Here is a 22,980-nt window from a genome sequence, read left to right on the forward strand (position 1 = left end):
TGACTAAATGTTGATGGAATAGAAAATTTGATAATCTTATCAGTGAAGTTTAATATAAATCAACTTCAATATCCTTCAACCTCAATTTGACTTCATTGTTTAGTCAGTGGTAGGATATTGTCAATCTGAGTTTTTTTTAGAAATATCAAATATGAAAGCAAATCTGTTACCAGACAGTTTTTGCAACATTTTAATCACACATTTCTTTACACTATTCCACACAACCTGAGGATTCCAAAGAGAAATGGGAGAGGCTTGGCATGTAATTGCTGAGATTTCCAAGGTTATCATTTAAAAGCTGAATATGATTTTTATGTAGTGTATTGTTTTTCTGCACGCTCAATTGCTCTGGGCTTATGCTACTGTTGTCACGAGCAGAGCAGTATGTGCCTATCTTCATGGGTACAATGATTTTTAAAGTCTCTGCACTCTTCCCTTTGAATGGGAGTGCTCTGAAAACTAGTGCTTCCAATTAAACCTGTTGAACCATGACTTGGTGTTGTGTAATTTTTAACTTGGAATACTGAACAATAAGTGTGCATGCTGGTTAATCTGGGAGACTCAGCTATGAACTGTCTTGCATAACCATGACCATCTTTGGAGCAGCTAATGTTGTCAAAATACTGCAGAAGCAGGAAATATGAAACAAAGCACTTTGGAGATACTGAACATTTGCCTTTGGAAATTCTGAAAATTCTTTTAATGTTATGACATTTGATGTTATTTTTGCAAAATCACCAGGTCATTAGTTGTACTGGTAGTGAATCTTCATTTCCAGAGATATTGTGTCAATCTATAATAAAGATGTAATATTGGGGATGCTGGAAATCTGCAACAAACAAAACATTGGAGAAGCTCAGCAAGTCTGGGGGCATCTGTGAAGAACATCTAAATTGCATTGGGGGTGTGTGTGTGTGTGTGTGTTTGGGCCAATCTGTGTTGAGCATTCTGATCCTTATGACGAGATACAAAATAGGCAACTAAATTGGCTTCAGGCGGTCTTTGCCAGTATCTCTATCTCACTTAATTGCTTCGATACTTTTCTAATCAACTTGCACATCATAACATCTTGGAACCTCTGCAGCAGGTGGGTCTTGAGTCCAGGACTCCTAGCTCTGAGGTAGTGACATCACCATTGTCACAAGAGCCCTTCACTTAATTACTCGATGATGGATGAAGAAATAATTGCCCTTGACTTTAAATATTCTTACAGATCCATTGATAACTGATCAGGGTACTAAAAGGTACAACTATTAAAAGTCAGATTTAGGGTAAATGAAATGTGGAGTGGAGGGGTTGGGGGTGTGTTGGTGTAGGAGTCTGGTTACCTGTTCCAGAGTCTGCGTGACACATCTGGTTCATCTTGTTTAATAATCAGTGGAAGGTATAGGTTGTTTTGCTGAGAAGAAGGTGCAAGGCATCTGTACTTGGAGGCAATGACGACATTGAGTCTACAGTGAATGGATATACTCTCCAATCTCCCAACATCCCAACAAGGATGTCAGATACTGAGTTGTTAACAGTTGTGCTGTAAACTGTCAATTTACTTTTAGAAACTTGACAACAGGAAAAGGCCACTAATCCCATTGAGACTGCCCTGCCATTCAATCTGCTTGTGACTGACTGAACACCAGTGCATTTCACACCTCACTATCCCTGTAATATTGAATCTATACATTGCACAAAGTGGGTATTTGACCCATTAAGACTGCTGACAAAGTAGAATTTGGTCAAAAGCACTTTTTGTCATTTTGTTACAGTGAAATGTTTTTGCTTTTATGCTCCATCTGGCTCTGAAGTGAGAAATTTTCTTTTGACATGCAATAAAATTAGCAAATTATACCTTTCGAGGATGCTTCCGGAATTTTGATTCCAAGAACTCGTTGTGTATCGTAACTATCTGGTGATTTTTGGTTAAATGCAAAAATAAATTGCCTCAGTAATGAATCTGACCTACTTATCCTAAAATATAGTACCCTGACAAACTCCGGAACGAATACTTAATACTGTTACTCACAGGTTTAATTACATTAACTAACTTGCTTGCTTTTGCATGCATCCCCTAATGGTTTCTGTGTCGGTCTCTTCCCTCCCTCAATATCCAGAGGGGAAGACATTGAAAGAAGAGACCAATCATGCATTTCTGCTTTTAGACTGTCATTTCCATTACAAGTCATAAACTAAGAGGAAGTGAGGACCACAGATGCTGGAGATCAGAGTCAAAAATATGGTGCTGGAAAAGCGCAGCTGGTCAGGCATCAAGGAGCTGGAGAGTCGATGTTTCGAGCATAAGCTCTTTATCAGCATTCCTGATGAAGAGGTTATGCTTGAAACATTGACTGTCCTGCTCTTCCAATGCTGTCTGACCGGCTGTGCTTTTCCAGCACCTTACTTTATGGCATAAACTAGGTCAGAAGTCAGACAACATTAGGTTGTAGTGCAACATGTTTACTTAAAATTACAGGCTTTCAGAGCACTACCCTTGATGAAAGAGCAGCACTCTGTATGCTTGTGATTTGTAAGTAAATCTATTGGACTATAACGTAGTGTCTTGAGTTCTGACTTTGTCCACCCCTATCTAACACTGGCATCTCCACATCCTGTCATGAACTATACTGCTGTTAGAGAAGACACTATTCAAAGCTTTGGAGTCAAACTGATGGAAAAATTACCTGTGCATGTGCTAATTTATTAGGCGATTTAATCCAATGATGGCAAAAAAGTGTTTATGACGTGTTCCAACATCGTAAATAAATCCAACTGCCTGTGTGCTCAACTTTGGAATGTGATAAAGAACGTTACTGGAGTGGTCATCGTTAGTCCTTTTGTCGCATTCATCCTGGACTCTGAAGTGTGTATTCTTTGCAAAAGCAAGTTACTGCAGGGGATTGGGGTGGAAAAAATAGAAATACTTAGCAGTACAGGCAGCATTAATGCATCTGGTCAAACTGAGTTTTGTCAGAACATCATTTTTTTTTAGTTACTACATTTAGATTAGTGTGGACTGTTGTTGCTGCAGCCTTTCGTGGAGTATAGGTACCTGCGGCATGTTGAGAGTTGTTAACGACCTTCCTAAACTGGAATACAAAGCACCTTGGATTATTTTCGCAACTGTTTCCACACTTTGCCTGAACTGTTCAACTGAATTGCCTGATTAGTTATTAATTGGTTAATGCTGACTTGCATGGAAGGCTTCCATCTGTTTTATTTAAACAGAGGCATTCATTTCTATATAGTTCTCTTGCCCTTTGCTAAATTCTATCCTGTTGCTGTCCAGCATTAAATTGCCTATGTGAAACTGAATGGAAACAGTAGAAGTCTCTTTTCACTCTGATAAGAAAGTGATCATATGCCAGGCTTTTGTTCATTTCATGTTATCCGTCTAACCAAATAGGCAATCCCACAGAGCAACTTTGTCAAGCATTTGGTGCATTGCCAGATTGTCTTGTGATTGCCGCCAGGTGTTGTCAGAAAGTTCTAATGTGAAACTGCCATCATTCTTGGAACAATGCATCCATCATGTCATCTTTCAACCTATATATATTCAATATCATTGTAGTTTTATTTTTAATAATAATTTTTTGTAGACTTGGAGTTTGAAGGGTTGAGGGTATCTGGGTTTCTTTGTGTAACGAGGACTGTGAATGGACAATGAAACTTTTTTAAACTAGGCAATATCCAAAAGTCCTGTCTTGTGATATTTGCTTGTTTAGGACCCCACCCCACCCCACCAATAGCTGTGTTTCTGATGATCAGGTTGCAACTTCTGTTGTGGAGGATGTATGTTTGGGATTTTTTAGTTGGCCAGCCTGGGAAGGGAAGGAGCTGTTTGAGTCTGAGCATTTGATGGTGCTCAGGTTGAAGAATAACCAGATGAATGCGAGATATTTTCCTTTCCTGAGTAAATTGCATTGGCAATGACACCAGCGATTAGTGTTTGTCGACATCATCTTTTTGCACCAGAATGTCACACTGAGCAACTCCCTTCCATTTTCTTTAACCTTCAAGAATTGAGACTTATTGGCACCAAAGTGAATCTCCAAAGAGAAATTCATTTATTTTTTTCCTTTGTGTGGGTGAATGTGTGTATTTGTGCAGATGTTTCGGGTTTTTAAGAGTGGTGTATGTTTGAATACTTGCATATTAAACCTGTTTTGCATTGTCATTGAATAAGGCTTGCTTATAATTTTGTGTTCAGTAGAGAATCCTGGTTCATAGGTATCTTTACTTTTAATCGAACATTAGCCAGATAAGAAACGGGGGGAGAGGGGGAGTTGGATTTATACTGGGACCCTTGGATCAGTGGAAGTAGAGCAAGTCAGTAAGCTCCTCCCACCTCAGTTTGATGTATTGTTGTTCAATTGTTGTTGCTTCCTTCATAAGCTGCTTGGTATTGTTCTTGATTTCTGGGTGGGCTGTGTGTTTGCACTTGTGACTAGTTTTTAATCGTAAAGCTGACTCAGCCAATTTATCTTGTCCACTATTGTCAAATGCACTGACACAATTTAGTTTATTTTCTGCGCCAGTTGTGGCATCCTGCAATTGATTCCTATTTACATCAGTTATTGTAACCTGTCTTTATGTTTTGCCATCCAAATTGCCACTTGTAGGTAATGTCAATGTTGGTACATAAACATTAAGGTACTGTAAGCCAGACAGGTAATGAAAGTCTAGCTTTGTTTTGAGACTGCACCTTCACCAAAAACGGTTATTTTAATTTTGAGATTACTTTAATGCTCCAGTTATCATGATCAAGCATAAACTGGGGTTCTCTGTTAAGATTTTTTTGCTTCTGTTGCTAATGTATGGTCTTATCTGTTTGATATTTCCATGAAGTGCATTAAACTTAATCTTTGTGATCTCTCTGAAGCAGTGTTTGCTTCATATTCAATGTGGTTGTAACTAATTTAACTTTTGTACATACTGAAACAAAGCAGTCCATTTCTAATACAACCATGCCATATGTTATTTTGCTGAGTGTGCAAGTAATTATGGACAAGTAATTACTTGTTTTTCTCTTTTTCCCAGACTAGTTAACAAGATAAAACCAGGTGTCAGTAAAAAGATCAACCGCCTGTCCACACCAATAGCTGGTCTGGTAAGTTGAACACTGTTGAAATAATTTCTGTTTTCTAGTAGATCATATAATTGCACTTGGGGACCAGGTACTTACAGTCTTTACCAATGATTCGGATGTGGGTCTCAGATGTAACTTTCCCAAGTTGGTAGAGAATGCCAACTAAGTGGGCTTGTATGTTGAGGAGGATCCAAAAGGCTTCAAGGGGATTCGGAGAGCTTGAATGGGTGGGTCAGAGCAGGGCAGATGGAAAGTGATGTGAATACGTGAGAAGAACAGAGTTGCAGTGTAATTCTGAATGATGAGAGATTGGGAAGTATTCATGTCCAAAGAGACCTGGATGTCCTTTGTCATGGGTTACTGGAAGTTAGCAAGCACATCCAGCAAACTTAGTAAAACAAATTCAATATCAACCTTTTATCACGAGACAATTTGAGTACAGTAATAAATATGACTTGCTTCAACCTCAGCGAGTAAGACTCAACCTGGCACACTGTGTGCAGTTTTCGTTCCCTTTGCCCAGGGAAGACCGTTTGTTTGCCAAAGAATATGCAGCAGAGGTTCAACATACTGATTTCTGGGATTGCAGAGTTCTGAGGCCAGACTGAGAGAACTGAACCTTCATTCCCCCGAGTTTAGAAGAATGAGGGCTGATCTCATTGTTTTGTGTCTTGTTTTGTATTTTTAATTTTGAAGGGCTAGAGAGAGTAGATTAGAAAATACCAACACTTTATTGCTGTTGGGGTTTACAATTTGGATGCACTTTTAGAATAATAGGCAAACAATTTTGGACTGAAGTGAGGAATTCCATCACTAAGGATAATGAATAACTGTAATGCTCTATCTGAGAGCTGCAGAAACTCAGTAATTGAGCATATTCAAGACAGAAATAGATTTCTAAAGACATAATGCCATCAAGGATGTGGAGGTAGAATGGGAACATGACCTTGAAGATGATTCGCAATCTGGAATGGTGGAGCAGGCTTGATCGGTTAAATGCCCTATTTCCACATTGTTTTGCCATGAAACCTGCTGTGAAGAGCAATCAGGGTACTAGTTCGTAATTTCAGATCCCAATGGCCTGGTGGTAATGTTGTGAAGATGTGGGTGTACTGTACCTTAAGAATTAAAAGCAACTGAACTACCTGACAGAACCAAGTGTTCTGAAAAAAAAGTATAATGTAACATTTTGGTTGAACAACTCGATTTAGCGATTTGTGTGGAAATGACAAAACAGATTTGAATTAGGCCAATCAATTTAAATTACAGTGGAAACTCGATTATCCGAACGTGATGAGTGGGCACTATTTTGTTCGGATAATCGATTATTCGGAAAATCGATTTAAATGCGTTTCTCCTGGGGCTCGAATTTTTAAAGTCTGCTCCCCATTCAGGAGACTAGCAGCAGCACACATTTGTGTGACGCTCTGCTCCCAATACTGCCCCCTGCCCACCGTCACCGCCCAGCACCACCCCCCTCCAACCCAGTTCAACCCTGTCCCTGCCCCCCAACACACAGCGCGCGAGCCCCCGTCCACAACACCGCCCCCGCCTGCTCCCAGAACCCCATCCAACCCCACCCCCAGTCCAACCCTGCCCCTGCATCCCCCCCCCCCCCCCCCCCCCCCCGTCCACACCCATCTTCTTCTCTCCTGGAGAGCCGGGCTAGACACCAACAAGACTGCAGCTACCTTTATACGGTAAGTCTCCAAATAGCGTGCGCGCGTGCACACTGCCGCTCACACAACTTTTTACTGCAACGTTTTGACAGGTTCCATGTTTGCCCTGTACAGGACAATGTTAGAGAGATTATTCCTGGGAAACTGGAGGGGAGGGGCGCTGGTTAGGGTGCACCCCTGTGTAGAACTCCAGGGAAAGTGTGGGGAGAGAGAGAGAGGGTAGGAGGTCAGTCATTTGGAGACGGTGCCTGTTTGATCACTAAACAAAAGACACGATCAGTGTTGGAAACACTTCTTTGATGTAACGTTTCTATCGGGATTTCTTTCTCCTTCGGATAATCCGATTTTCGGATAATTGGTATTTTGATAATCGAGGTTCCCCTGTATACATTGGAATTTGGTATTTTTCAATCCAGTTTGAGCTTAGTATATTGGCAATCTTAAAAGCCCCTGACCCAATCCAATTGGGGGTATAAGACCGGGGAAAATTGAACAGTTGAGAGGAGAACCACCCAGCTTATCATATGTGAAAAGTCAGCCAGACAAATAACTTTCTTAAAAGTACCTTTTATTGATCAGTAACCTGTGAAGCAGAATCCCTAAGACGATGACACAGGAAGATCCACAAAAGAACCAAAAACTGCTTGGCTTTGAGATAAGGTTGTTTTGTAAGTCAGACTTGTATTGTAGAGGGGAAAGTAAAAGATAGTTTAGAGGAAGGAGTTGTAAATAATTAGCTAATCATTGTCTCTTATACTTTAAGAAATAAAGTTGTTAATTTTTACTTTCAAGTAGTTCTTGACCTATCGAATTTTAACAGATTACTGCAAGGGATAAATCTTTTGTGTTGAGTTTTAAATTAGCAGATGGGTTTACCCCATGTTGTCATAATAATAATATATCTTAGATTTTCATTTTTTCTGGAGAGTTGTGGGATGTAAAAAGGCTAGCAAACCTTTAAATTTCCTGCACTGTACATTGGAAGCTTACTGTTTCTAATAAATTTTGAATTTATTATTTTCCATTCTTAGCCAACAATCAGATCAAATGTTTTATTGGTTAGTCTGACTCCAGTATATCTGGAATTAAAATGTGGTACCATGTTGAGGATCTTCCGACACGTGTGGAGGGAGGTGCAAAACTAGTTGCAACAATTGCTCATAATTTCCCTTTTTGATTTTAAATAGATGTTTGTTCTTTAATACTCACTCTTGAACATAATACAAATCCATGATTGTCACTATTAGCCTAAAGCTGCTATTGAAAATTGTCTTGAGCTTTAGGTAAGGACAAGTACTTGTTTCTGACATGGGATAATTGTATTACCATTCAAACTGTAAATTTTGGTTTGAGTTTCTTCATCGCATCATTTTGCAAGATGTTTGTGAGGTTCCTGCATTTCAGAGTCTTGGAGATGTACAACACAAATAGTCCTTTCGGTCCAACTCTTCCATGCCGACCAGATATCCTAATCTAATCTAGTCCCATTTCCTAGCACCTGACCCATTTCCCTCTAAACCCTTCCCCTATTCATATACCCATCCAAATGCCTCTTTAAATGTTGCAATTGTACCAGCCTCCATCACTTCCTCTGGCAGCTCATTCCATACACATACCACTCTGTGTGAAAAAGTTGCCCCTTAGATTCTTTTTATATCTTTCCCCTCTCGCCCTAAACCTATGCCCTCTCGTTCTGGACTCGCTCATCCCAGGGATAAGACTTTGTTTATTTAACTTATCCATGTCCGTCATGATTTTATAAACCTCAAAGTCATCCTTCAGCCTCCGATGCTCCAGGGAAAACGGCCCCAGCTTATTCAGCCTCTTTCTGTAGCTCAAATCCTCCAACCTTGGCAAAATTCTTGGAAATCTTTTTTGAGCCCTTTCAAGTTTCACAACATCCTTCGGATAGGATAGGAAGGAGACCAAAATTGTACGCAATATTCCAACAGTGGCCTAACAAATGTCCTGTACAGCTGCAACATGACTTCCCAACTCCTCTTTGACTATTTTTTTCTCTTCCTCCCATGTATGTTTCAAACTGGTTGGCAGAGTGTTTTTGATTCACCTTTTCTGGTCGAATCAGTGTGCTCATTGTAGAATGGTGTCTGTTGTATAAACTAACTTCCGGGGGTTATCTTTTGGAGCAAGTACCTTGAAAGGTTGAGAAAGTTGAGCATCTCTCTGGAATTTAGAACGATGCGAGCTGATCTCATAAAAACACAAAGTGCTGAAGGGAATTGACAGGATGAGCATTGGTAGTTTGCTTCTCTGGCTGGCTGGGGGAAAATAGAACAAGCAGGATACAATTCCAGAATAAACTATGAATCACTTGGGACTGGGGTAAGAAATGTCTTTACTCAATGAGTAAAAACATCACAGTTCTCTACCCAAGATTGCTTTATTGGCAAGCACAATCAAGACTATATTTTGTGTCTCAAGGAATTGAGTGATATGGGGAACTTATAGGAAAATGGAGCTTAAACAGAGGATTGTCCAAAAATTGTTAAATGGTGGAGCAGGCTTGGAGGACCATTCCTCCTATATATGTTTTGAAACTATTACATATTGAGACATTTGCATGGTTTCAGGGTTTATTATGCACAATAACAACTCAGACATTAATGGAAAAGGTCATGCACTCTGGATGCTGAAAATCTGAAGTAAGACATCTAAATGTTGCTCTGCAGCAATTTTCCCAGGTTCCTTCAACAGCGCCTTTCAAATCTGCACACTGGAGAACAAGGGCATCAGATGTGTAGGAAGATCACCTGCAAATTGTCCTCCCCAAACATAACATTATTCCTCTTTCTTGCAATACTGTGGATGTATTTCAGAATGCAACCAACCTGTTTTGAATGGTTAAAGATGGTCAAAAATGTTGTGCTTGTCAGTAATTCCCTTTTTTAAAAGAGAACTGTGTTTACACATTATCTTGACTGATTTTGTGACTTGTCTGATCATCACTTTGTTTGACTTGCACCATTTGCCTTTTGTCTTTGATCTCTTCTGTCCTACCTCTCCCATAGCCAATTGTCCTTTCTGCCTTGCTACCCTCTCATTTCTCTCCGACCCTGTTTCCCTGGCTGTCCTCTTGCCTAAAGCCTGTTACATCTCAACTCACTCCAGGCCCTGGTGAAAGAGTGATGAACTGAGATGTATTTGTTAACCACTCTACTGATTCAGCTTGACCTGCTAAGAATGTCTAGCATTTTTTTATTTGTATAACTCGAGCAGGCTCTTTTGCATTTTAGAAATGCTATTGATGCCTGAGATGCAAAGAGTAAAATTCAAAAAGGTTTGCTTGTGGGCACTGCCTTTATTTTTCCCATTCATTACCATATTTTCCTACTCCTCCCCTCTGAACCTGTTGAATTGAATTATCTCTGAGGTATGTGCAGTGGTTTTCCCTCCCTACAACAAGTGTTGCCAGGTGTTGGTGTATACAAACAAAGCAAATATTTTGCATAGTGATGACCAGGATTTATTTCTGCCCCATGTTAAGATGTTATGTTATATGGAGCAGAAGGTTCCTGGTTTCAGTTCTGGTCTGTACCTCATTAGTGAGGCTCAGGCTTGGCTGTGTCTTGAAGTTGCTATTTACTACACTTCAACTGGAGTTTAAAAAGGGAAAAATAGGTTACAGACCTTTTTTTGTGACTGGAAATCACTGACATCTGGAAAGTTTTTGGCTTTCACTCAAGTCAGGAGCGATTCAATATATTGGGTTATTGGAGTCTGGAATGATGTCTAGAGAGATATGAATTGGGGTCAGTGTTATAATAGACACTGTTCGTTCAAAAATTACTTTCCAGTTGATTGAAGAAGATCACTACACATAGCTAAAACCTAACTGGAATACAGCAATTTAAACATGACTCAGAGTTTTAAGTCTTTCAAATTGCAATGGTAGGTTTTGAATTTATGACCTCTTTGATCACTGCTGTATCTGTGGTCAGTAAAATATGTAGGGGTGTGGGAAACAAAATGAATTTCTAACCTGTTATGTTAACGACACGATTATGAATGCCATCCAAAATGTTATGCTTTGATCAAATGCATCTGTGTGGGGTGGATCCACCAGATCTTTGATTGTATCAGCTAAATGTTGTGAGAATTTCTGTGCTTGCTCATTCATATTTCCTTGCTCCAACTCATTAATCAGCATCGATCTTAGTGTAGCACTTTTACTGATCAGACAGAGAGATCTCAACTTTTGATGGATTTGTGCTTGAACAGCATTTAGGCATTGCAACTTTTGTAGCTGTTGACATAGAAATTGGATTCTCTCATCCTTCCATAAATGAAAGTGAACTTCTTTGAGCACAAATGTGAAATGTAAGAAGCGATTGCTATTTTGAAATATTATCTGACACTGAGTAGCTGTATCCTAAACTCCTGTACACCCTGGCAATCTGTCTTGTAACGTCTATTTGAACCCTTAGCTCCAAATATTTAGTGGTAAAGGGAGGCAGTGGCATTTGTTATATTGACAATGGGCCAGAGTGCCAGGATTAATGTTCTTGGGGCACTGGTTTGAATCTGACCATGGCACATGGTAAATTTAAACTCCAGAATTTTCCAAATTCAAAATTACTGTATTGGTGATCATGTAACAACTGAACCTAATGGCCTTTAGGAAAGGAAGTCTGCAAGTCAGACAGGCTGAAAATTGCAGATCTCCAGATCCACAGCAATATGACTGATTTCTAACTACTGTTTGAAATGAGCTGGCAAGTAATTCTGTTGATGTGCAATTGGAGATGTGCAAAAAAATACACTTTATTTGTGTGGATAAAAATTGAGGCTGACTAGTGCAAGAATATCATTTGTGGACGAACAGGAAGTTGATGTATACTGAGTATATACAAAGAGTTGGTTTCTGGCCTGGAAAATGGGATTCACTTAAATGCAGCAATTTAAATTATTTGTATCTTTTGAATTCCTTGTAAAATAAAAAGACTTGTATTCATGACCAGTAAATGTGTTGAAGTTCTTCATGGCTGATTAAGTTCTTTTGAAGTGTAGACACTAGGAAAAATGCTCTTAATTAAAATGGTTGTCCCTTACAGTCTTGTGACAGTTGACAGCCACAAGCAATACTTGTTTTGACCATCCACCTTACAAGTCAACCCTTTCTGCTACTATTCCAGCATTAAAGATGTTTTATATATTCTAGTGACCATTCTCCCTTTTAAGGGCCAACATAATCCTTCTAAATCTAAGAAAAAAGCTATTTTAGTAGGAAATATTAACAAATTTGGCTTTCTAAGAAAAGGTTATTTTTCATTCACTCCTGGAGATTCCAGTAGCACCCTGTGTTTTGTCCCCTTGTTACTATCTAGGAATACCCTGGTTTTGTCTTTAGTGTCATGATGACTCCTGAATCTCCTGTGGATATATTGAAAAAAATGCTCACCTAAAATATGATAGTAGTAAATCCAGAGCAGTTTAATTCTGTGTCTGTTTGGAAATAATGTCTTGGATTATATTCAGTTGGAGGAGGATGCAAGAATGTCCCATCTGATGGGTGTCAACAAACCTTGAAAATGAAGACTTCAATGGAAAAAATTAATTGCAAACTAATCTCTTAATCTCACATGAATGATCCTGATGTTTTATTTCTTTCATGCATATATAGGTATGGGGATTAAAAACCAGTTTCAGTCCTGTTTTGTGTGTAATGGAGGTAACAGCTGAGAAAATCCCGAGCCACACTTGCACGGCAGGTTAAAGGTCTCTTACTGTCCTTGCTGGAAGCCAGACAGCAAATGAAACTGATATTGAAAGGAAACAGCAAGATCTTCCAAATCGCTCAAAACCAAGCATCTCAGTCAGTCATTCATCAATGAGCATAAGTGTTACGCGTAACAGAAACCATGTTCCATCGCCTGCTGTTCAAGTATTGATCAGTCTCTATATTCCTTTTTAAACTTTTGTTGTCTTTTGATTCATCTCGTACTTCTGATCTGTACGCACATGCGTTGTAATTTTTTTTTGGTTTAGTGGCTAATGAACTCTCCCTTTTTGACAACTCAAAGTCTAGTCAAATTGCATCTCTCAAAACATAATTTTGTCTGGGAGAAAAGTATTCACGAGGAAAGGTATATTTTTTTTAAATTGACCTTTTTGTGACCAAATGTATGAGAGGAGGGTGTTGAGAGTAAAAAAGCCAGCCGAGTTGATCCTCCTTGCTGAGCAGCTAGACGATTATTGGGAATTGCGCACACCCCCTCCTCAAAAACTGCACTAAATAGATGGCCTTGGCTGGAGACTACTGGGGACTAGTTGTAATACTATCTCTGGGGGCCATTCCTGTTGTCAATTTCAGAACCATGGCAAATTGTTCTTAAGAACCCAGGAATGCCTTCCTTGAGGTGAAATGAAATCTCATGATATGTTACCACCTTCAGGAAGGAGGACCATGAAAGGAAAGAATTTTTCTCTTTTAAAGAGAGACTTAAATTATTCTTGGGGATAAATGCCAAGAGTGTAATTGAGATATTGTCCTTGCTGACAAACTAAGCTTAACAGTATACAGGGACTGAAATGAAGCGAATGGGATTCAGCTTCTACCTATACCACCATATTTAGATTAGATTCTCTATAGTAAGGAAGCAGGCCATTTGGCCCTACAAGTCCACACTGACCCTTTGAAGAGCAATCCACCCACACCTATTACCCTACCCAATATTTACCCTTGACTAATGCACCTAACATGATGGGCAATTTAGCATGATCAATTCACCTAACCTGCACATCTTTGCACTGAGAGGAAACCGGAGCACCTGAAGGAATCCCACGTAAACACAGGAAGAATGTGCAAACTCCACACAGTCGCCTGTGGTGGGAATCGAACCCAGATCCCTGGTGCTGTGAGGCCACAGTGCTAACCACTGAGCCATCATGCTGCCCCTAATAGGGCTAATTTCTTCATTGACTTGTACTGTTGCGAATTCTGAATCCTCTAGCCTTGTTGGAATTGATTGAAAATATATATGAAAAGATTCAATATCCCTGATATTCCTGGCACACCGCAATTCTTAAACAAATCCAAATAACTTTTAAGATAACTGAATCTGAAAGATTACCTACTGAGTGATATACTGATTTATGCGAAAGACAACCAATGACAATCAAATGCATTCTATTCTCTCCAACCTTATTTCCGTCTCGCTCTCCTGTTCCCTTGCGTACATCACTTTACTAATAAATCTGATACTTTCTTTGCAAAGAACTTGCACTATTGACAATGCCTAACTAAATGAAAGCAAAAGAACTAGTTCTTAATGCAAGCCTAAGTATAAAAGTTAATACCTGTCTTGAGTATTCACTGACATCATTGATGCAGGACTACCTTAATCTCTCTGACTTACTAAGTCCATTTCCTATTATTTATCCCTCTGGAAATTTTAGTAGTAAAAAGATTACATGAGCAAATACCTTGAAGGCACCAGGGATGAATATGATTTCTAACTTGTCATGTGCTGACATTCCGTCAAGAAAAACATGTTGGAATGAGCATAATTATATCCTTTGTCAGAGTGTTTCTAGGCTATTGAGGATTCTGTTATACACATAACAGTCTCGCCCTGTGGAAGCTGCAGGTGTTTCATCAAGGATGACAAATGCATTTGGAGGAGGAAAATCTCTGCAATAACTAAAATATTGTAATAAAAGTACAATAAGTGTGTGCTTTTGTTGTATCTGAGTCATTGTGGTTTGGAACATACTCACTGGCTCGTAAATAGAATTCTTTGGCATTGTGAATAAAGTTGCAGCCTCCACTTAACTCATGTTCATTAAATGAAGCAGTCATGTAAAGAGGTTTCATTCTTTCCCTTTCGGTAGATTACAAAGTTGTAATGTGCAGCCTTGACCGTTTTGTTTAGATAAGTAAGGCATTCGAGGATGAAATTCTATTTAATTCTACAAAGATATGTCTTGGGACTGGAGTTGAGAAAGAATGCATTCTGGGATAAAGAGACTGGGTTTCTGTCTTTTGCTCCCTGACCTGTTCTGTAAAACCAGTGCTGCATGAATAAAATTACCTTATAAATAAAATGACATTTTGGCAAAATGGTGTGAAGTTAGGCTGTCCTTTTCAATCACCATTATCATATTAGAGAAATTTGTTTGCTATGCATATTGTTTCGATTCCTGAGAGGCAGGCAAGTTGTAGCTCAGTACCTTGCCAATGAGTTTCAGTTATACTGATAAGCAGCTTGAGAAAAGTCTCCCAGCACTATTGTTTCCTGGGGATTGAGGTAAGTTTGCATGTGAACACACTTCTCTCAAGTACCTTGGACAAAAATCCTGTTTTAGGTAGGGAGATATTCTGCAGAATATCTGTTGTGCTTGTGCATATAAATTCAAGTGTTTGTGCTACAATTTGGAGTTTTTTTTCTTAATTCTAATTCACAAATATTATTAATCTTTATCCCATGTTAGCAATATCAACTTCCCAGCATCATTAATTCATTGAGCCTATATGGTTGCATCTTCATAACACTATTGTGGGATGTTAGCACTATTTAATTTGAATTCCAAAGACTTGGGAACATTGTAGAAAGGATAGTTTAAGGAGGTGTGAGAGCTGTGGAATAAGTAGTCTATTTTTAATTTCTTCCTTCATGGGTTGTGAGTATCACTGCAAAGCTTTGCATTTATTAGCTGTTGCCAGTCCACCTTGAAGGTGGTGGTAGACTCCCCTTTTGAATCATTACAGTCTGTGCTGAAGGTACTCCCACAGCATTGAGTATATGAATAGTGAGGACTTTGACCCAGCTTTTGAAGTTGGAACCAAGTTATTTCTAAGTTGGGTTGATGTGGAGATTGGATTGTAGGTGGTGTTCCTGTGCTTGCTGTTTGATTCCTACTCTGTTTACTACCTTAAACATGCATTAATTTCACCACTAATGCATTGTGCCCATCACATGTACCAACAAGATGCAACGCAACAACTCACCAAAGCTTCAACATGCCTTTCCCACCAAGATTTCTGCTACCTGAAAAAGGAAGGCCCAAGAACAAAGAATTGAGGAACTGACACTATTGAAGCCTTTACTGGAACAGATAGGCTTGGGTAAAGATTAACTGTGCAGCATAAGTCTTCACTACTTTTGCTGGAATGTTTTTTGTGTACATGGCTTTCTTACAAGACATACACATGGCCAGTTCCTGATTTCACATGGAGTGAATTGAATGGGCTGAAGATTGACTTCTGTGACTCTGTGGGCTTCAGTTGGAGGCTGAATTAGTTCAGCTGGAAAAACTCAGCAGCTCTGACAGCATGACTAGAGAGAGAAACTCATTAACATTTTGAGTAGACGACAGTGAGGACTGCAGATGTTGGAGATCAGAGTCAAGATTAGAGTGGCACTGGAAAAGCACAGCAGGTCAGGCAGCATCTGAGGAGCAGGAAAATTGATGTTTCGGGCAAAAGCCCTTCATCAGAAATCATTCCTGATGAAGAACTTTTGCCCAAAATATCTATTTTTCCTCCTCAATTAACATTTTGAGTCCAGCCTGACAGACTGAATTCTGAAGAAGAGTTATTGACTCAGAACATGCTCATTTGGCACATTGGCTTAGTGCCAGCCTTTTTCCCATACCCTCTTTTCTCTTAAAAGCACCTGATACCCTTTGCAAATACTTCAGCTGAACTTGCCTCCACCACACTTCTAGGGAGTGAATCCAAACCTAGACCACTTGAGTAGGGGGGGTGGGTGGAAATGAAGTCTTATTTCTGCTTTTCATTTGCTTTTTTAACAAGACACCTTGAAATTGCTCCTTCTGTTGCTTGATCATTTTGAGTGGGGACAGTTTCTCCCTACTTACTCTGTCCAGCCCTGTCATGATTTTGAAATCTTCCATCAAGTCTCCTTTTGGCCTTTTCTTCTCAAAGGAGAAGAATCCCAACCTTTCCAATCTTGCCTTGTAACTGAAGATTCTCATTCCTGGAACCGTTCTCATAAACCTGTTCCGCACTCTGTCTAAAATGCTTTCACTTTCTAGAGTGTGGCACCCAGCACTGTGCACACTACACTAGCTGAGGTTTAACCAGTGTCTTTACACATGTTTAGTTTGCCCTCCCTACTGTTCTATTCCATTTTTTTAATGGAGTCTGGAATGCTATATGCCTTATTAACAGCTATCTCCACCTGTCTTGTCACCCTTTTAATGACTTGTGCAAATCTGTTTCTGCATACCTTACAAAAAGTGTGTCAGCTATCAGTTCTTTGTGTTGAACTTCATCTATCACTTATCCTTCCAATCTAACGACTTATCAGTGCCCTTTTGGTGCTCTACGCTGTCTTCCTCTCAGTTTAGAATTCTGCCACGGTTTGTCTGCGCAAATCAGGATCCAGATCATTAATGTTTTAGGAAAAGCAAGAATCCCAATACCGACCTCTGGGGGAGCTCCTCTGCAAATCTTCCTCCAGCCTGAAATATCCCGTTACCAATTACTGTTTCCTGTTGCTCAGCCAGTTTTGTGTCCATGTTGCTTCTGACCCTTCTATTCCATGACACAACACTTTCCTCCCCAAACCAAAAAAAATTGCAAATGTTAGAAATTAAAAATGGAAAATGTTATTGAAACTGAGCAGTCTGGAAGCATCTGTGGGGTGGAATGTCAAGATTTCGGGTCCAGTGACCTTACTTCAAAAATCAGTGTGTTGTGTGACACTTAATAGTGTCAGTTGGAAGTTCATGTGTATCATATCAACAGCCTTGCTCTCACTAACCCTCTCTGTTATCTCTTCATAAAAAAATTTCCAAGTTAGTTAGGATACAACTTTTAACAAAAGTCTCTTCTGAGGCAGCACGGTGGCTCAGTGGTTAGCATTGCTGCCTCACAGCACCAGGGACCAGGAATCCGTTCCAAGCTGTGGAGTTTGCATGTTCTTAGAGTCTTCATGGGTTTCCCTAGGGTGCTTTGGTTTCTTCCCACATTCCAAAGATGTGCAGGTCAGGTAGATTGGCCATGCTATTTAAAAGGTATCTGCAGGAGTATATGAATAGGAAGGGTTTGGAGGGATATGGGCCAAGTGTTGGCAAATAGGTCTAGATTAGTTTTTAGGATATCTGATTGGCTTGGATGAGTTGGACCGAACGGTCTGTTTCCGTACTGTACATCTATGATTCTAAATTATCCATAGTGTCCAAGGATGTGCTAGATGGATTAACCATGGGAAATGTCGGGAGAGGGTAGAGGAGTGAGTCTGGGTTTGATGCTCTTTGCTGAGTCAGTATGGACTTGTTGGGCTGAATGGCCTGTTTTTACATTGTAAGGATTATGAATGAGCCCACATGTTTCCATGAGACTATTAATTCTATCGATTGGGAGTCCTCAAGAAACAATCACCAAAGTTAAAACACTGGGGTTAGAACCTAATAGATTCTGTCTTCATACTGCTTTGAATTGCTGCTCAGCACGGGAGTCCTGATGGAGCAACTGAAAGAGTCAGGCAGTTGCTGGAATATTTTGTGGAACTGATCTCCCAATTTTGGCACTAGTTCTCAGATGTAAGTAAAGAGGACTTTGTGAGGTCAATTGGATTTGAATTTCTAATTCCAAATCTGATGCTGAAATGGAATTTTTACTCTTAATTTAGCTTCTGTAACAACTGATAAAAAATGAGCAGCTTGCATAATCATCTCAGAGGGCAGTTTGTGTGGGCAATGTGGGATCAGCAGTTGTTTAAAATTATCTTATTTCTTTGAAATAAAAAACAGAATTTATATTCTGTCTTTGAAACAATTGGAAGTTTTTGTTTTCAGTGGAGCTACTTAAGGGCTTGGGAGCCAGCCTGAATATTTGGACAAGGCATTGAAAATGGAATGAGCCTTTTCTGTGAATTAATGACTTCTTATTATCCAAATGGAAACCGATCTAGTTCATAATGGATTGCAAACTTCTTGACTTTGGAGTGGAATTTCAAAGAATAGTGTGAAAATTCCCATTTTATCACAAGAATGTGTGATAAGGATGTCACAAGGAGGGTTAATGTGGGAGAATGGTCAGGTCATCAGATTATTTGAGAACAAATTTACAAACAGATATTATAGTCAAATCACAAAGTCTTGTGGAATCTTTCCAAGCCCTGAATGACATGAGCTATGGTGTGTAATTTGGGAGAATCGTGAGGGACACTTTCCTCATATAGAGACTGTCATATTTTCCAATCCAGTTTTGCATGTCGAGACAAGATTCTTGTTAGTGAATGATGCAAGACCAATTAACAGTGATTATCTATTATTAGCTAATCTCCCCTCCTTGATAAAAACCGAAAGAATTGCAAATGCTGGAAATCAGAAACAGAAATGGAAATTGCTGGAAAGGCTTAGCAGGTTTGGCAGCATCTGTTGAGAGAAATCGGAGTTAACCTCTGAGGAAGTGTCACTGAACCTGAAACATTAACAGATTTCTCTTCACAGATGCTGCCAAACCTGCTGAGCCTTTCAAGCAACTTGTCTTTAATCACCTCGTTAATATGAGGTCCCCATTCTGCCATCAACTGGATCAAAACTAGAGAATTTGTGACAGGAAATTCTAAGTGGGTGCCTGGCAACTCCAACTCATTGCTTGTTCCTCCAGACCCCTGCCTTGGAGACCCGGCTCCAGTATTTCAGAGCATGGTCCATGGGCAGTGGCTGCACGGTTTAGGGACAGGAGGTTTGTTTGTTTGAGACTTCACCAATGTGGAAAGACTGAGTCTGAGACAGTCTGTTCAAAAAATTATCCTGCTTTTCGTTGTGCCCTTGTTACGTACAGTGCAATGGAGATGAAAACCATGGAGTGGATATGTAAGTGCTTGGTTCTATGAGAAGGGGGCTTCAAATTCAAGCAATGTGCAGCCCTTCAAAGGGCAATAGTATTCTGCAGAGAAGCTGAAACATTAGCAGGGAGTGGTACCTGCTTTGTGTGCCTGGGACATTAACTGACTGTATGCGATCGAGATCCAAGCCACAGGGATTCCTGACCATGCAAGATGATAAATAAATCCCACAAATTCCTGTGATGCAACAGTAATCTTTGTCTCAGAGTAATACATGTCTAGCTGGAAGATGGATCATAGTTGCCAAAGTAGCAATTCTTACAATTTACCCATTGTGTTCTGTCCATTCTGGAGTTGTTCACTTCACACCCCGGACCATCAAACATCGAGTAGTGTAAGGGATGGGTGAGCTCTGTGCCTTCAGTATTCTGGTTACAGCTGGACAGAGCCTCAGCTGATGGTGAAAATTGGAAATGCATTTTCAAATGTAAAAGTGTATTTATATTGCCGTATCACCCTTTACGCAGTGTAAATTCTTTCCCTCCCTCTGTCTGAGTATAGTCTTGGGTACTGTAGCTGCAGTGGAGGCAGCCTGCACTACAGTGGAGGTGATCTTGGAGGTTTGATCAGGTGAACCCTGAGGTGTTTCTGTGTGGAGGGCCCAGATACCCTGAATTATCCTACTCAGTGGCAGTTTCACCCTCCCTCGGCTTGAATCTGGGGCTCGGTGGTTCATCCTTTGGCTGGTGGTTTTCTAGTGAGAAGGCATCTAGAACAAGCAAGCACACACATGGTCCAACAACTCCTCAATGGCTACAGTGATGAAGTATAAATATGAGCACATATCCAGCAGACTCTGACGTTGCTGGACTAGCTGCCAACTGGTACATGGAGGCATTCCTGATGAGCTTATGCCTGAAATGTCAACTCTCCTCCTCCGATGCTGCCTGCCTTGCTGTGTTTTTCCAGTGCCTTGTTTTTTGACTCTGCAGCATCTGCAGTTCTCACTTTCTCCTGTTCCATGGAGGCAGCCCGATGATCACCTTCCTGAGACAGAAAGGTCCCACCAGCATTGCTGGATTCCTTGGCCTTTGTGTCAGGTTGAGCAGGGCTCCTGTCACATCTACTTGCTGCTGCCCAGCCTGATTGTGTGCTTCAATTAAGCTATGAATCGCCAGCAGCTTGAGGATCCCTCCAGCCTGGGATTGAGCTGCAGCCCTCAATGACTTGGTTCATTTTTTTTTGGGCAGCTGCAGAGACCGTGGGATTGATGTGTTCATGCCTTTAACCTAGAAAACCTACCTTTTGAGGTGTCACTGTCTGAGCTGGTGGACAGCGTCTGAGACGCCTTGTCATTGCTTCCTCTGAGGCATCTCTTCCTTTTAGAGGTGGACGGGGTCATGTCTTACTGGGCGGCCCTCATGATTGGTACCTGCAGGAGGTAAGACACCAAATAATAGATGTTGTGACATGTTTAAAAATGCCATCCCCCCCCCCTCTTATTGGGAATGTAGCCCAGCAATGATCCTTCCCTGTTTGCTTGAATTTGGAGATTTCCAGTTCTCCACAGGAGTTCCAGGTCTTGGTCTGCAAGGGCTAAGATTCTCTCCTCGTTGTGGAGGGAGGGGATGGTGAGGAGATGAATATCTGGTACATTGAATTTTTTTTTTAAAAAGTGGCATTCACAGAGTGGGTATCGCTGGCTGGACCAGCATTTATTTCCCATCCTTAATTGCCCTGAGGGCAGTTAAGAGTCAACCACATTACAGAAGGTCTGAAGTCACATGTAGGCCAGACCAGGTAAGGTGGGCTGTTTCCTTCCCTAAATGGCATTTGTGAATGAGAAGTTTTTTTTGGCAATTGGCAGTGGATTCATGAGGATTAGGCTCTAGATTTAAAAAAAATAATTCCACCATCCCTCGTGACAGGATTTGAACCAGGAACATTCCTGGGCCTCTGAGTTATCGCCTCCCTTTATAAGAATGATAGTGAATTTGGAACTGTTAAGGTCCGAGTGCATGCTACTTTTGTAATCTGATATTTTGCTTCCATATGACAGTTATTATGAATACATTCTGGGTATTGAGAAATAAATACTAAGAGCTTTTCTAAAATTAAAATTGTGGAAAGCACCTGTTATTATCCTTGACAGTCACAGCAATTGGTGTTAATATACTTTTGGTCTTTTGAAATAAACCTATTTTTAGTCAGGAGATGCCACAAGGGAATGGGGCAGTATTTTGTCACATCTTGAATTTTGTGTGCAGTTATGGTCTTCAAAAGGAAGGGTGTATGTATATTGGAGGTGATTCGGGGGAGCTTACCAGATTGATACCTGGAATGAGTGGGCTGTCTCATAACGCTGGGTTGGACAAACTCCACTTGCTTCCACTGGAGATGAGAAGAATGTGAGATGACTTTGTTTGTTTATTGAGGTGTTAATATAGACTATAGAATCCCTACAGTGTGGAAGCAGGCCCTTCCGCCCAACAAGTTCACACTGACCTTCTGAAGAGTAATCCACCCAGACCCATTCTCCTATGCTCTACCTTTATCCCAGACTAATACACCTAACCTACACATCCCTGAACACTTAGAATGTCTTTGGATTGTGTGAGAATACCCACACAGACACGGGGAGAATGTGCAAACTCCGTACAGACAGTTGCCTGAGGCAGGGATTGAACCCAGTGCAGTGAGGCAACAGTGCTAACCACTGAGCCACCGTACCGCCCCGGAATGATCATGAGAAGGCTTGTTTGGGAAAGGATGTTTCCTTTTGTGGCTGAGTCCAGAACTTCAAATGTGGAGGGGGAGGAGGGCTGGCGGCGGTATGCTTTTAGAATTATACGTCATCTTTTTATGACAGCGATGAGGGTTGTGCAACTTTGGAACACTCTGCCTTGGAGAGGGTTGAAGGCGGTGTCATTGAATAGTTTGAAGGCAGAATTAATTTTTCTGCCTAACAAGAACCTAAGGTTTCCTGAGATGGATAGGAATGGGGAATTCAAACAGATCAGCCACCATCTTATAAATAACGGAGCAACTAGAGAGACCGAAAGTGTCTGTTTGTAATTTGTATTAGTTTCCTGAAAGGACGCTTATGAATACATTTGGTTTTTCACCTGCAGTCCATTTGCAATAAGATTCTGGTAGATTTCACAAGTTATGGTGGTGAGGCTTTTACTTCGACTGAGTTTGGAAAAGCATGGGTGGAAAAAAAACCTTTTTTGGGGGGTTTGGCAGAGCAAAGAAAAGCTTGATAGGAAGACTTAAAAAAAAACTTTTACACATTTTGGGTACAAGGAGTTGTGTGAAGGCATAAGTAATTGAGACGTTGAGCTGAAAGTACTGCGAGAGCGGAACTGGAATTGACAAGGTCAAAAAGGTGCCAAGTGTGATAAATGTGTCTCTCTTTTTAAATCCTGCCTTCCCATTTCTT

At 40.4% G+C, this 22,980-nt stretch overlaps 1 protein-coding gene across 6 annotated transcripts in view; it reads left to right on the top strand.

The window, feature by feature from the left end:
• Positions 1 to 22,980, top strand: part of LOC132816395 (LIM domain only protein 7-like) — a 238,405-nt gene that overhangs the window by 78,760 nt on the left and 136,665 nt on the right. For all 6 annotated transcript variants that reach the window (XM_060825901.1, XM_060825906.1, XM_060825903.1 and 3 more), the window contains one exon: positions 5,029 to 5,098. In XM_060825901.1, the coding sequence (XP_060681884.1) occupies positions 5,029 to 5,098 (70 nt within the window). The remainder of the gene's footprint in view (positions 1 to 5,028; positions 5,099 to 22,980) is intronic.

Source organism: Hemiscyllium ocellatum, chromosome 6 (genome assembly GCF_020745735.1).
Source record: "Hemiscyllium ocellatum isolate sHemOce1 chromosome 6, sHemOce1.pat.X.cur, whole genome shotgun sequence".
In the NCBI taxonomy this organism is placed as follows: Eukaryota; Metazoa; Chordata; class Chondrichthyes; order Orectolobiformes; family Hemiscylliidae; genus Hemiscyllium; species Hemiscyllium ocellatum.